Below are 15,313 nucleotides of genomic sequence, written 5' to 3'. Positions count from 1 at the left end.
GTTGTTTGTCTGGTCGTCACATAGCGTTGGATCACATGCTACTCACCATTAAGAACGAGTAGCCGATCCACAGGCTGCGCCATCCGGCGGGACACTGCGGGATGGTGATATCCTGACTGTGCACGGCGATGGCGACCGACGGTGCCTCGCAAACCGAGCAGCGGCTGATGTAAGGTTTGATGTCGCCTTCCTCCACAGGCATCATGGGTAGTGGGGCAGTGGTTGACAACCAGTAGGACTTGTCATTCCTGCTAGCGTAGTAGCAGATGTCTCCAGGGTTGCAGTAGAGGAAGGGCATGATGCTGAAGCGTGGCAGGCATGAGCCGGCCAAGCCTGGGGAGAACATTGCAAAGGTAAGGCGCAATGATTTCAGGAATTTGTTGCCTACACCGAGCCTTACCGAGATCCTGATTGTGAGCCTTTTCCTGGCCTTCCAGATACAAAAGACTGTATCCATCCCAAATTTTTGACATCCCCACGGGGCACATGGGAGTCTGCTCGGACTGGCTGTGCTTGACCAGCAAATAACCCACGGAGACGCTGCGTCCTGGCATGCCAGCTCGGCCTGGGAGACCCGGTTTACCCGGACCACCTTTGGACAAAGATAATAAAAACTTTCGCTTTAATACTCATGCTTAAAAATTCATTCATGGAGTACTAATTATATTGGTACTATCTGTTGATCGTTTACAGCGCTCAAAAATTTGCAAAACAAGAATGAAACAAATTAATTTTACTTACTAATCTGTTCCTTCCATAAAACCTTTAATCCAGGGCTAATTAAGACTAATCCTCGTCTGCCTTGTGCCGACCAGACGTACCTTGCATGCCTTGCAGGCCACCGTGGCCCACTTGACCGACCTCCCCACGGAATCCAGGTGTTCCTGGTCTTCCGGATATTCCAGGCATGCCCTTATGCCCAATGGGCCCAATAAAACCTGAAAAATAACAAAGCTTGTTAATTCTGCTAGCTCATCTAAATAAAAAACTAACCATTATCCCCTGGTGGTCCCCGTGGCCCTGTTTCCCCTTGGATGCCTCTTGGTCCTTGAATTCCCTGTGCTCCAGGCAGGCCCCTCTCTCCTGGGACAATGTTGGGCACTGAAGGTGGACCCTGGCTTCCCGGCAACCCACGCAAACCTGTGGGCCAAACAGATTATGGTATCTCGCCAAAAGGAAGACCTAATCTCTTGGGTTCATGAGTTACCTGGGGGTCCGGAATCCCCTTTAGGCCCATATGGTCCTCTTTCTCCCTTGATCCCAATAAGACCATGAATGCCCATTGAACCTTGATCTCCTTTGTTACCTGTAAAAAAACTGCAGATTACTCCAAGGGGCGGCCCGGCGGATGAGTGGTTAGCGTGTCAGCCTCAGAGTGGGAGAGCTGGGTTCAAATCCAGGTTGGTCCACCTGTGTGGAGTTTGCATGTTCTCCCTGGGCATGCGTGGGTTTTCTTCGAGTACTCCGGTTTCCTCCCACATTCCAAAGGCATGCATGGTAGGCTGATTGGACACTCTAAATTGCCCCTAGGTATGAGTGTGAGCATGAACGGTTGTTTGTCTCCTTGTGCCCTGCGATTGGCTGGCCACCAATTCAGGGTGTCCCCCGCCTCTGGCCTGAAGTCAGCTGGGATAGGCTCCAGCACCCCCCGCAACCCTAGTGAGGATAAAGCGTTTCAGAAATTAGATGAGATGAGATTACTCCAAGTATCCTGTTTGTAATTTTTGCAATTAAAGAATTCTGGGCGACCCGGTGGGCGAGTGATTAGCACGTTGGCCTAACTCTTCTGAGATTGAGGGTTCCCAGGTTCAGACTTTCCTGTGTGGAGTTGGTACATGTTCTTCCTACGCTTGCTAGGGTTTTCTACGGGTACTCTGCCTTCCTCCCAGATCTAAAAAACATGCAGGTTAGGTTGATTGAACACTCTAAATTGCCCTTAGGTATGAGTGTGAGTGTGAATGGTTGTCTGTCTCTTTGTGCTCTGCAATTGGCTGGCCACCAATTAGGGTGATGTTCGCCAGGTGCCCGAAGTCAATGGGTTTCGGCACAAGCACACCCCGCAACCATTGTGAGGACAAGCGTTAAAGATAATGAATGAATAATTTTTTTTGTACCTTTCTTCCCAGAAATTCCATTTGGTCCCCTATATCCACCTTGACCTTGTTCTCCTGTGAACCCTTTCCTGCCGGGGACTCCAGGATAGCCAAGTATTCCAGGTGTACCCTTTTCTCCAGGAAAGGCATTAGTACCAGGGACACCTCTGGGTCCAGGGAAACCTGAGCAAAACATAATTGAGTTGTATTAGCCCTGTTTTTAAACTCAATCAGAGCATTTGGTATGACCTCTAAAATTTGGGTAAATAGTAATGCTAATTATACATATATATGGTTCTTCAACTAGTACAACATGCACTCACCCTGCAGTCCTTGAGAGCCATGGAATCCCTTATTCCCAGGCGGCCCCGGTTTCTCTGGTTTCGCATCTGGACCTCTTGGCCCACGGATTCCTGATGGTCCAGGTTGACCTTGGACACCTGGACAGAGAACAAACAAAAATGGTCTTTAGTCTAGTGAATCAAAGGTACATTTTGGAGCTGACTAAGTAGCAGAGAAACGTACCATCCTCTCCTTGGAAGCCTTTTGAACCGGCAAACCCTGGCACCCCTGCCTGGTCGTTGGGGCTTCCATCTTCACCCTTCTCTCCTTTGAGTCCTGGATCTCCAGATGGTCCAGTGGTATCCAAACCTGATTGGAACCAAAAGAATTGATCACCACCTTCAAACACTACTCAAATTTTGAATGTTGGAGAATTATTTTTTTCATTTCCTAGAGCATTGGTTATGAATTTTTAATGATAAACCTTTCTACAAAAATACCTGTGATTCCAGGGACACCCCTTTGTCCTTTCAGTCCATCTAATCCATAAAGCCCAATCAGACCAGGTAAACCTGCAGACATTAGCAAACAAATTGTGAAAATGCCAAAGTTATCATCATAAAATGAATTAAAGGGAGTTAATTGGATTCTCTTACCTTTTATTCCTTGACCGCCTTCGAAACCTGGTTGCCCCACTTTTCCCGGTATCCCAGAAAAACCCTTCAGACCTTTGTTTCCAGGCGTTCCTTTCAGCCCATCGAAACCTATATTTGTTGAAAATCATTTTATGGACTAAATTTTCTACATAATTTAGGGAGAAATAAAAATACAAATGTAATGCTGTGTTCAGACCGGCTGGTTACACATCGCTCACGCTCCGCCCATTTACGTTGCTGAAAGTTGATGTCCACGTACCCAGAACATCTTTTGATTCATGTAAGGAATAAATCAGTTCAGAAAATGAATGAATGACTTAAACCTCATAATTTTATCACTTTTTTTATCCTAATATTACTTAAATCTCCAAATGTTTTGCCAAAAGTCGTTTTGTTTTGATACAGACCTTATGATGCGAAAAGTCTCGGTTCATGAAACCAAACAACTTCCAGTTCATGTACAGTAAATACCAACAAAAAACAACTTAAATCTCATAACATTATGGTTTAAATCTTGTAAAATTAAAATGCGTGACTTCATTCTTGTAGTATTGCGATTTCAATCTCCTAATATTTGACTATTTGACCTAATTTTTTCCTTTAATCTTTCTTTGGAAATTTGTTGACTGGACGTTGAGGAATGTTTCGGCTTGGGCTACTGAAATGACTCTTTATGGAAACCCATCACGCAACGGAAAAAAAACAGCCAGTCTGAATGCAGCATGATGTTGAACTTCTTACCGGGAACCCCTACATCTCCTCGATCACCTAGTTGTCCTCTTTTTCCTTCGATACCTTCAAAACCAGGGAATCCCCTTTCTCCAGCCACTCCAGCTACTCCTTTTTGTCCTAATGGAATGATATTAGACAGTGTAAAGTAAACCACAGAAATGCAAATAAGCACTAAATTTGTTTTGGTATGAATTGAAGTTTGTCATACCGGAGTCTCCTAAAGGACCAACCTCTCCTCTCAGTCCAGTTGCTCCTGGAATGTCTATGCGCATGCCGTGTTCACCTCAAATAAAGAAAAGATCACGTTATTATGAGCTATTTGTCAACATGCATTGCAGCTTCTACCTTTGATTCCCTTCTTGCCCGTTTCCCCTGATGCACCATAGGCACCAGGCCTTCCTTTGACTCCCTATAAAGAGGAACATGATCCAAAAGGACAGGGATATACAATTAAATAACTGACGATATTCTAAACTTCTGACAGCTTAAATCTCCTCACCTTTTTACCAGTCATCCCATCGAAGCCAGAAATTCCTTGATTCCCGGGATAGCCTGGCATTCCTTTGAGACCTGGGAGTCCCTGTGCACCCGTGTCCCCTTGTAAACCCTTTTCAAGACCGGGCTCTCCTGGAAAGCCATGAATTCCCCCACGACCCGGAACACCAGGGAGACCCTTTGCGCCTGTGATAATCAGTTAGTGTGAGAGTAAGAACACGTAAATCAGATTCGGGCAATGACGAGCATCTGATTAACCTCTTGGTCCGACGAAGCCTTGATTTCCTAATGTTCCAATTTCTCCCTTGATTCCTTTCATCTTGACAATTTCCTGTTTAGGAATGTCTGGCTTCTCGCCAGGTGGGCCCACTAAGCCACGGTCACCTAGCAAACAACAATTAAATCAGTCTTTCTAGTAATGTTAAGATCATATTTTAAAAAAGATGGGTCGATCACCTTTTTCACCAGATTTTCCGGTCATTCCTTTAGGGCCAATTTGTCCTGGCTGCCCAGTGCCTCCATTTATTCCGCCTTCTCCTTTCACACCCGTATTCCCAGGGACACCACCAAAGCCTGACATGCCACTGGACCCTTTGTAGCCTTGAAATTGAGAAATATTGGTTCAGTAAAATGATCAAATCCTGGATATTGAGGTGTGTTACTGAACTAAACAACTTTGGTAGTGACCTTTCATTCCTGAAGCTCCTTGTCTTCCATCTGGCCCAGCCCTTCCAATAATACCAGGTGAGCCGTTCTCCCCGGGGACCCCAAAGCTACCTGGTTTCCCTGGTAACCCTTTTATCCCCAATGGGCCTGGAGCTCCTGGTGTTCCTTCTGTGCCCCTTTCACCAGTGAATCCTGTAGTTCAGGATGAGTGAAGTACATTACATAGGAGGTCCATTAGATATGCATAAGGAGATTTTCAAAATATGAGCTCTTCATGCGTCACCTGGTTGTCCAATAACACCCTGGGGCCCTGGTGGACCAGTATTGCCGGGATCACCCGGGTAGCCGTAACTGCCAGGCGCTCCAGGAATTCCCTCCACTCCCTGCAGGCCTGGAGGCCCAATGTTGCCTTTGGAGCCAATCATACCAGGCGCACCTTCCATTCCTGTAACGACAAACAGATTTAAATGGTGAATTCAATCAAAACCTACGAAGGTGACCAAATAATGTAGTCCTTATTAACGGTGGTTTTCACATTCTTATTCATGTTTCGCTATTTAATGAGAAATGTACTTACCTGGATAGCCTGCTTCTCCTTGATCGCCGGCAAATCCCTTGATTCCTTGAAGACCAAACAGTCCTGGGTCACCAGGGGGTCCAGGCAGTGCACCCAGTATGTCACCGTGGAGTCCTTTTTCTCCAGGTTGTCCATTCCGTCCTGTCAACCCGGGCACACCTGGAAATCCAACTGACCCTTTTCCACCAGGCAAGCCCAAGTTACCCCGTGGCCCAGAAAAACCTATCATAAAAGATCATTCTGGTTAACATGGAAATATGTCCAGTCGAGTCATTATTAGCTTTCATAGCTCTCGTATGTGACCTGGCGGTCCAGGGAGGCCACCGGGACCATAGTCTCCTCTTTCTCCATTTACCCCATTGAGTCCAAAGAGACCTGATAGGCCCTTTTCACCCTGAAGACCTGAAGGTTTATGATAGAAAGCAATTGTAAATTTAATTCGTCCAAAGGCAAGACCACTTTGGTATTCTTTACCTGTGAGGCCAGGTAAGCCTCTGGGTCCTGGAGAACCAGGTAGTCCAGGTTCTCCTGGAAAACTGCCACAAGGACCTAGTAAGAGAGTAACAATGAGAACACAGCCTATTAATGTATTGTTTATCATGACTATATACAGAGCTAACTGTGCAACTAAAATTATGGTGACTTTGACCGGTGCCCAGCGTGGATAGTGTTTAAAGATATACAAGAATATTCTTTACATTAGCTCTTTCCACAGTTGTCCTACCACAAAAAAAGCAGTTCAATTGTCACAAGAATCATGCACACAAGGCAAAGCACAAAGACATTGGAAAACATCATTATGCCCACTACCTGTTACATCCCATTGTCCTCCATCGCCAGTTGGAATGCAGCCGCCTTTCAGTCGCAGAAGAGACAGAACCAGAGAAGCATTCGGAACAAGAGTTATTCAAAAAAATAGCACAAGCATTATTTTGCAAACAAGCCCTGCCCGAGCTGGTTTGTTGGCTGCAGGCCCTGCAACAAAGTTGTCAACTGTATGGCCAGAAGAAAAAGTAACAGTAAAATAGTAAATAAATTCATCATGCATCTTTTTTTAAAATTCAAAAGCCATAAATACTCTTTTCAAAAGCAATGCTTTGCAAAAAAAAAGAAAATAGCTTTTATGAGGATTAATAAAGTGTAAAGATTTAGTAAAAAGAAGATGAGATAGTGAAGTGTCCGAGTAAAAAAAATCAATTAGAAGTCTCTTACCTGGGCTACCAGGTGTTCCTGCAACTCCAGGATAACCATCAAACCCAGCATCACCGGATAAACCAGACTGGCCTTTGATGCCCTCAATATCTAGACCTGGCTCTCCTATGAGTCCAGGTGCGCCATTTCGACCTGGCACTCCAGAGAAACCTTTTTCTCCTCTCTCTCCTTTGGAATCATCTCCCTGTTCGCATGATGGACACCATCGATCACTGTCCCGAGCAGATGCTTGATGTCTATTTTGGTGATAAGTTAACTACTGAACTCACCGGAAGTCCTTGATTCCCAGGAAACCCAGGCAAACCAACGCGGCCCGGAAATCCTTGCGGACCAAGTTCACCATCCTTCCCTTGAAGTCCAGAGTCTCCACGATAGCCTGAGAACATTATGATTAGTCTAGTTTTGAAGCAACTGAGACAAAAGAGAGAATGCTACTTGGCTAAAATCATTGGAGATGCTGTTGAGGTTGGTTTGCAAACCATGTAGCAAATCAATGAAGTTCACCTTTCTGTGTGGCCACAGCTGTGTCCCCTTTTCTGCCTTTTGGACCTGGCACCCCAGCGAACCCACGAGTACCCTGTGAGAAGAAACCATCATGAGAAATGAGAAGAAACGTAAACAATCCCTGACTTCTCTTACTGGTAATCCATCCAATCCCGAGGGTCCAGGGCTGCCAATGTCACCCCCCTGTCCAAACTCTCCAGTCATTCCTGGGTCACCGGAGTCACCAACCGGCCCAACTGGCCCTGCTGGGGAGTTGTTAACGGTGCATTCACATTGGCCATGATCACCTAGAGGCAAAAAAACAACACATTTAAATTAAATTGGACTCTCGGCTATTTTATTCAAGGAAAGGAGTTAAATAGAACCTTTGACTCCCTTGAAACCAGCATTTCCAGGCCTTCCTCTGCCACCAGGAGATCCCTTGAAGAAATCTTCCCCTTGATGTGTCAGGCAGAATAATTGTATCTTTAGCTACAGTTGAAATATGAACAGATGTAACACAATGCAGATTTTTTTTTACTCACATGATCCTTTGGGCCCTGGAAGACCGCGAGAACCTGGGCGACCAGGGTTGCCCGGCGGCCCAGCACTGATAGCAGGATGACCTTTTTCTCCCTGTTGGCCCTTCTCTCCCGACTCCCCCTTTCTTCCGAATGGCCCGCCGTAATCAAACACTGACCGTTCAAAGAAAGAATTAACATATTTAGTTTTAATCTTGAGGCAGCATGTTCATTGTTGTAATTCTTAGTATACCAAAGTTAATGCCTATTCAATGTAGGACTGTACAATATATATCACAAGAGCAATATAAATCTCACTTGCTACATTATATATATATATGTATATATATATATATATATATATATATATATATATATATATATATATATATATATATATGTATATATAATGTATATGTGTATATATATATATATATATATATATATATATATATATATAGTCTTAACTGCCAACGGTACATGCAGATAACACAATTTGTTCTAATATTAATATTAATTTATTTATTTATTATCAGTTATATTTTATTAATTTAATTTCAGGCGGCCCGGCTGCCAAGTGATTGGCGCTTCAGCCTCACAGTTCTGGGATCGAGGGTTCGATCCCAGGTGGGTGCTCACTGTGTAGAGTTATCATGTACTCCCCGGCAGCGGCTAAAGGGTTTTCTCTGGGTACTCTGGTTTCCTCCCACATTCTAAAAACATGCAGGGTAGGCTGGTTCAACACTCTAAATTGCCCCTAGATACTAGTGTGAGCATAAATGGTTGTCCCTCTCCTCGTGCCCTGCGATGGGCTGCCCACCGATTCAGGGTGTGTCCCCCACCTGATGCCCGTATTAGCTGGGCTAGGCTCCAGCACCGCCATGATGACCCTTATGAGGATAAGCGGTTCATAAAATGAATGAATACATCATTCCTAAAGTTCAAAATGACCAGTCACATAAATAAGTAGATATTTACATATCTTTAAACTAGAGTGAAATATGTATGGGACTGTGCTGCATATGCTTATGCTGGATAATTATAGGTAGCATCACTATTTGATACCTTTAAAATTTGTAGTAGGTCAATTTATACATTCAAAAATAAAGGAAGAAGGAGGAAAGCTGTCATAATTGTTGTGTATTTTTTAACCAAATAATAAGAGGTTATCATGATTTAAAATTGGCCATATCCTTGTAGGTGATTTTTTACAATATTGCACAGCACCAGTTCAATATAAAAAAAATGATGACATGATTGGATGTCTGTGATTGTCAATGGCACTGAGAGAGTTGAGTTAATAAGTGATGTGGTATTTGTCTTCAACCTTGTTGCTGTGTGTAAGAAGCGTTTCGGCCCGGTGGTCCAGGAATGCCTTGATCTCCTATCGGGCCCCTAGGACCTTGGGGGCCCGTCTCACCGATGGCACCAATGGGCCCAGCTTATAAGGTAAGAAATATAAAATGAATATGATCATGTGGCCATTTTTATTTCTGTAAAATGGAATATACCTGAAGTAGACCAGGGCCAAGTTCCTGATGAAAGCAGTTCTCCAGGTTCACCTCTCACGCCCTAAGATAGAAAATTAGTACAACTCATGTATTCACCACAAATAAATTGCCTGGCACATCATTTTTTGTGGCGGGTGAACGTAAATTATGTGCAATGACTTCCTGTTTCTCGCTAAAATTAAATTGTAATAGAATTTCTGGTGTCCTCAAGGACAGATGGAGGACTATAGAAAATGAAAAATATGAAGGAATAATCATTAAAAATATAGTGTTTTCCTTTTGTTGTCTTTGTTTAAAAACAAAAATTAAACATAAATGAATGAATGAAGGTAGTATGCAAATAGTTTTTTTCATTTTTGCTTAAAAAGACAACACATTTTTTTAAAATAAATACAGGTGAATAAATAATGATAAAAAACAAAAAAGCTCATTCTCTTTTAAACTTAAATAAAAACAAAATAAAAAGGACTCCCCCTTTTTTTATGAAAAAATGTGAGTTAATCAAAAGAAAAATAGTATTTTTTTGCTGCTGGTTGGCCCATTCTCAGCGTATCCCCCCTAATGTCAATTGTTAACAGACTCAATCTCTAGCACCCTGCAACCCACATGAGAATAGATGGCATGGAAATGAATGCATTCATATATAGCTGCTCATTTGATATTTTGTTTAGTTTGTATAAAAATGCCTGCTTGTCCGACCACAAACAAGGTTATGAAAGTGATTGAATTTGGTGTCTGTCGATTAATGAATGTCCACAATCCTACGCACGTCTCAAATCTAAGAAAATATATTAGGCAATTTGAAACACGTTGATAAAATTTAATGTTTAATCTCACACAAAAGATGAAAATATTTACCTTTAAACCCACTCTTCCATCTGGCCCTTGTTCTCCCACTTTCCCCTGAAAGCGAGACTCATTATTGCATTGTAACATAGCACCTAATCAAATGTGTCATACAAGCATACCCTTGGACCAGGCCGGCCAGGTGCACCAGGTAGACCCTACAACAACATCCCATGCAGATTTTAAAGACAAAGTCATTTCTGACAGGAAAATGCAATCGATTGCTTACTCGTGATCCCGCGAAGCCTGTAATTCCAGTTTCTCCCTTGTTGTCGGCCTGGAATTAAAGAAGAATAATGATCCCTAACGATAGAATGAGAGGAATAAATTGTGTGAGGTATTAGCGAGAACCTACCACATCACCTGGCTCTCCTTTAAACCCCTTTGCTCCACGAGGGCCCTAAAATGATCAGGATTTTTTAACACCTTACAATGAACTCATTGGCTGCCATTGACAGCGATAGATGTCCAATGCATTTAATACAGGGAGATGGCATTGAATGAACCGCATCAAATGAATTGGACGTCTATTAGTGATAAACTGGTGCTAAACAGATTTAAGCAGATTGTCAATGGCAGGGAGAGAGATAAAACACTTTTTTAAAGGCAAATGGAACGCAAAGACCCACAAGTGGCCCAAATGGGGGCTGAGTGTGTTGATGAGTGGAGTTTCCTGGTGGTCCTGGAGGTCCTATCTCCCCCTGGTCGCCCTTCATGCCCTTGAGTATATTTTGCACAGCCTATGCAGAAGACAGCTAGTCAAGCGAATGGGTCCAAAGGCTTGCAAACTTAAGCTACTCTGAGCATGACTAACCTTTGGTCCAGGAGGACCCGGTGCCCCTCGTTGACCCTGGAAAAAAACGTGGCTAGTTTAGATCATATTAATTATCATTTAAATACATATTACTGTTGTTGTATTACCTTCGTTCCTGGGACCCCTGGGTTTCCCGGCCATCCTCGGTTTCCTGGGGGGCCCTGTCAAATATCATGTTATGATAACGAGACAACTGTACTACTGGTTTACAGATTTTATTCGAGTTTTATCATTGAAACCGTTCATGGTCCATGATGCATTTGAAAGGTTTTGGTCTGTTCTTGGAGTTCACTGACAAAAGACTGTTCTCTGTGTTGCTTTTGTATTGCTTTACTGTATTTTCTCGCAATAAACACACCCACTACCCCGCCCCCCAATGCGTAAAGCCGGACCCTTAAAATTGCCATAAAATCGTTGAATTTTACAATTTCTCCCGTATTAGCCGCCCCCTCCTTCACAATTTTCGCCTCCATATTCATGGTTTTAATAACGAGTACAAATGAGTTACTTTGAAGGGAAAATCTTAAGAAAAATCATCGCGCATGGTATTTCTGAGATACTGTATGAATCAAAAGCACATTATTAGGGTCAATATCATAACGAAGTTAGTAAATCATCCAGTAATGGTTGTTTTCTTACTGCAAAACAGAAAATAAGCAACAAATCGTAAATGTTAATTTGGCGACATCTACTGGTGAAAAAGAGTATAGTAATGCTGTAAGTCTTGTACGCATATAAGCGTTATCCTTGATTCAGGCATCATTTTTTTTGATTCACAAATATGGCTTATAGGCGAGAGAATATGGTAACTTAAAAGTGATCTCAACCAAATCTCAGGTATTGCTGATTTCAGTCATGGTTTTCATATAAACACTACCACTGTCCATTTAACATCATGTATCATGAATACGTACAAATACAAAAACTGAGTCTTACAAATGGTCCATATAGTCCTGGTATGCCTAGCTCGCCCTGTATAGAGATGATAAAATCTGATTCAGTTGGAGCAATATAGGATTGGTCAAATATTTCACATGCTGTACTTCTCACCCTGAATCTCTGCATGTACACGGTCACATCCAAGGTGTCACCCTTCTCCCCTTTCCTGCCTGGTTGCCCCTGAGAGAAACTGCAAACTTAAGACAGGAAGTACATACTTGCAAAACATCAGTGGCGGTACACTTACGGAATATCCTGGTGCTCCTTGACGCCCAACTAGACCCGGGATTCCGGATTCCCCGACTGTTCCGTTACAGCCGTCGGCGCCGGGCTTCCCTCTGGGTCCCGGTTGTCCAGGATGACCCTAAAAAAAACGGAATGCCGATTTAAATTTGCCTCTTTTCTAAGGACACCCGCAGCAAATGTCCCCTACCGGGATTCCGTTGTTTCCAGAGAAGCCAGGTACACCTGTCATTCCCTAAAGAAAAATAATTTGGCCATGATGATTAAACCTACATCTGCAGCTTTTGTTTTTTTTAAGGCGAATTTACCATATTTCCTTTGGGCCCAAGGGCGCCACTACGGCCGGTTTCACCATTGTGGCCCTTTGGCCCTTGGATGCCTGGATCTCCAACTCTCCCCGGGGGCCCTGTGAAGCCTTGGGGACCCACAGGACCATGTTGACCCTGTTATTGAAGGACGAATGAATAAAAACATAAATTTAATGATCAGGTCTGGAACAAACTGAACTCAATTCATCAATATTTCAGTGACTTGGATATGAATGATTGATAACCTTATCTTTGACATGATATCAAGGAAAGTGTTCAAACTGTTATTTATTTTTCTATAAAAAGCTTACACTTGTGACTCAGGAGTTTTATTGTTGTTTTTAAAACTAAAATGCCTTTAAAATTTGGTGTCAAAGATTTTGAAAGTTTAAAAAAAGTCTAAAGGAGAACTGCCATTAATCAAAATTGTTGATGTCTGTAAACATGTACTGCTGCAACATTTGTGTTTAAAAATTGTAACCGTGCTACGACGATAATGATGGTGAGTCCATTTTTCCAATCTACAAAATGATAATTGTGCAATCTTTTGAATGATTGGTTTTGGCAGATCTTTGAAAATCTGTTAAAATAAAACAGCTTAAAAGTAATACAATCAATGAATTTATTAGTTTTAACTTAACTGTAAAAATGTTTTATCTTTTTTACCATCATTTGATTGCTGTCAGCCCCCCCTAGACCTAAATTAATTGGATTGTAACACCATTAATGTCTAATAATTCCCTTCAAGATTCCTAATCTTGTAACGCATTTAACAAAATATTTCTTTTTCCATCAAACTAAAAACAGCATATATATATATATATATATATATATATATATATATATACTATGTATATATATATGTATATATAGCTATGTATGTATATATATAATATACACATACATACATATGTATGTATATATGTGTATATATACACACATACATACATATGTATGTATATATGTATATATATATATATACACATACATACATATGTATGTATATATGTATATATATATATATATATATATATATATACACACATACATACATATGTATGTATATATATACACACACATACATATGTATGTATATATGTGTAAATATTTTGCCAATCTTTTTTATGTACATTTAAAAAAAATATAAATTCAGACGTCAAAGGGTTAAGCTCTCAAAAAGCTCTTTACATTTTCCTACTGGTCAATTTGTAGAAGTAGAACAAAAATAGGCTTGTCAACACAGATTAAAAAAAAAAAAAGACATTCCTAGTTGTGTTCCCCTTTTAGTGTGAGTTGTGGGCTGAAGTGTTGAATTCAGGGGGTAAAAAAAGAACATGATATGATTTTGCAAATGGTTGAGAAACTTGTGGTGGGTGATATCATGGGAAACGATGTTGTTTGTTTGCCACGACAGTCTAAAAAGTCAGATGGTGATGACCGCCGAGGTCAGGGGGCTTCGATGTCTTCCTGTGAGAACCCACCAAAACACCCACGGACAAATAGTTTGGGGGATTGGTCAACGTGAGTATTATTCTTTCAAGTAGCCCACTGGTGGGAACTAACAAAGTACAAATACATTGTCATTGCTGTAAAAAAATGATTATTTTTAATGGGTATAAGATCTATACTCCATCTTTGTTAATATTTTACCTTTAAATGTCAAAATATGCTTGCTTCATTAATTTTTACAGTTTATTCAGATGACAACATGATAAAACAGTCATTTTGAGTGCAGAATTTGTGCAAAGTTCTCGTTGATTAAAATATCCTATTCACAGCCGTGTTTAAAAAAGAGACTAAAATAAAATAGGTTTCCCCTCCTAAAATATCCTCTTGAAATATTACTTGACTTATTGGATTATAATATTGAAATTATGATAATATATTATGAATGATAATGCACAAACATTTGAGCAAAAAATTTAAAAAGAAACATACAAAAAAACTCCACTTTTGGAACACGACCTTAAACAGTGTAAATGTAGTAATATTATTATAACATTACACATTTGTTTTTAATTTAAGGTACTAGAGGAGTTGAACTTAAAAAAATACATAAACATAATTTGTAAAAAAATAAAAGCTTGAACCTCCTCATTTAACTCATTACCCACCATTGATAACGATAGAAATTCAATTCATTTAAACTGGGATAGGTGCCGGAGAGTTCTCATCTTACAGTGCCATTGACAGCTGTGGACGTCCAACCCATTTGCAGGGGTAAATTCGTTCATTCGCCCAGCCCAATCGAAATGGGTTGGACGTCTAGACCCGTCAATGGCGGTCAATGAGTTAAATACGCAAATCCATCAAAATAAGTTGTAAAAAATGTCACAGACAAGTGATTAATTGCCTCAGAATAATGAGTAGCGTGTGGGTTTGTGCGTATGTGTGTTAGAGATACAAAGGACACAGTTGTGTCTCCAAGAGGCCTTTGAGAAGTAAGTGTATGTTTTGTCTGGCATGAATCTCCAGCTGTTCTGATCGAAGCACAATCTTGTCTTTAAACTAAAAGAAACACCACCGCAAGAGGGCGCCATCACTACAAATAGTTGACCTCAAACAATGAATGACTAGTAATATTATTCAAATATAGTTTCATCTGTTAAGTGAATTAGATGTTGGTGTAATTGCTCTTATTGTCCAAAAATGTATAAATAGCCAAGATAAGAATCAAAAATGCAATAATTCGGGTGTACGTGTACAGAAACAGATGGGCCTACCTATTGTTTAGGCGCAGTGTTTCTTAATCATTTTCTGAAAGGCAGACTACACCCTAGACTGGTCACCAGTCAGCTGTAGATCACACTGAGAGACAGACGACCATTCGCACTCACAGTCTCCCGCCACCAGCGGAAATCGAACCCACGCCTGTCAAAGCGCCAAAGTGCATGTAACGATGACCTTTGACCTGAGCAGAGGTATGCACATGACA

At 41.3% G+C, this 15,313-nt stretch overlaps 1 protein-coding gene across 1 annotated transcript in view; it reads right to left on the bottom strand.

Moving 5' to 3' along the window:
* The window catches only part of col4a2 (collagen, type IV, alpha 2), a 48,238-nt gene that overhangs the window by 1,726 nt on the left and 31,199 nt on the right, over window positions 1–15,313 (bottom strand). Inside the window, exons 5-46 of the mRNA XM_077617576.1 lie at window positions 12,379–12,513; window positions 12,261–12,305; window positions 12,075–12,191; window positions 11,939–12,007; window positions 11,825–11,860; window positions 10,996–11,049; window positions 10,889–10,924; window positions 10,704–10,814; window positions 10,430–10,474; window positions 10,304–10,351; window positions 10,197–10,232; window positions 10,087–10,131; window positions 9,229–9,289; window positions 9,045–9,158; window positions 7,742–7,891; window positions 7,583–7,654; window positions 7,353–7,504; window positions 7,218–7,290; window positions 6,983–7,089; window positions 6,559–6,897; window positions 6,312–6,399; window positions 5,976–6,050; window positions 5,805–5,903; window positions 5,502–5,723; window positions 5,208–5,369; window positions 4,946–5,116; window positions 4,715–4,858; window positions 4,517–4,642; window positions 4,263–4,444; window positions 4,109–4,172; window positions 3,972–4,046; window positions 3,773–3,880; window positions 3,032–3,139; window positions 2,876–2,947; window positions 2,619–2,744; window positions 2,417–2,533; window positions 2,115–2,276; window positions 1,208–1,306; window positions 994–1,140; window positions 822–938; window positions 401–592; window positions 47–333 (exon numbers count right to left, since the gene is read on the bottom strand). Of these exons, the coding sequence (XP_077473702.1) occupies window positions 47–333; window positions 401–592; window positions 822–938; window positions 994–1,140; window positions 1,208–1,306; window positions 2,115–2,276; window positions 2,417–2,533; window positions 2,619–2,744; window positions 2,876–2,947; window positions 3,032–3,139; window positions 3,773–3,880; window positions 3,972–4,046; window positions 4,109–4,172; window positions 4,263–4,444; window positions 4,517–4,642; window positions 4,715–4,858; window positions 4,946–5,116; window positions 5,208–5,369; window positions 5,502–5,723; window positions 5,805–5,903; window positions 5,976–6,050; window positions 6,312–6,399; window positions 6,559–6,897; window positions 6,983–7,089; window positions 7,218–7,290; window positions 7,353–7,504; window positions 7,583–7,654; window positions 7,742–7,891; window positions 9,045–9,158; window positions 9,229–9,289; window positions 10,087–10,131; window positions 10,197–10,232; window positions 10,304–10,351; window positions 10,430–10,474; window positions 10,704–10,814; window positions 10,889–10,924; window positions 10,996–11,049; window positions 11,825–11,860; window positions 11,939–12,007; window positions 12,075–12,191; window positions 12,261–12,305; window positions 12,379–12,513 (4,788 nt within the window). The remainder of the gene's footprint in view (window positions 1–46; window positions 334–400; window positions 593–821; window positions 939–993; window positions 1,141–1,207; window positions 1,307–2,114; window positions 2,277–2,416; window positions 2,534–2,618; window positions 2,745–2,875; window positions 2,948–3,031; window positions 3,140–3,772; window positions 3,881–3,971; window positions 4,047–4,108; window positions 4,173–4,262; window positions 4,445–4,516; window positions 4,643–4,714; window positions 4,859–4,945; window positions 5,117–5,207; window positions 5,370–5,501; window positions 5,724–5,804; window positions 5,904–5,975; window positions 6,051–6,311; window positions 6,400–6,558; window positions 6,898–6,982; window positions 7,090–7,217; window positions 7,291–7,352; window positions 7,505–7,582; window positions 7,655–7,741; window positions 7,892–9,044; window positions 9,159–9,228; window positions 9,290–10,086; window positions 10,132–10,196; window positions 10,233–10,303; window positions 10,352–10,429; window positions 10,475–10,703; window positions 10,815–10,888; window positions 10,925–10,995; window positions 11,050–11,824; window positions 11,861–11,938; window positions 12,008–12,074; window positions 12,192–12,260; window positions 12,306–12,378; window positions 12,514–15,313) is intronic.

This window comes from Stigmatopora argus, chromosome 13 (genome assembly GCF_051989625.1).
Source record: "Stigmatopora argus isolate UIUO_Sarg chromosome 13, RoL_Sarg_1.0, whole genome shotgun sequence".
Taxonomy (NCBI): domain Eukaryota; kingdom Metazoa; phylum Chordata; class Actinopteri; order Syngnathiformes; family Syngnathidae; genus Stigmatopora; species Stigmatopora argus.
This window is presented reverse-complemented; position numbering and strand designations above follow the sequence as displayed.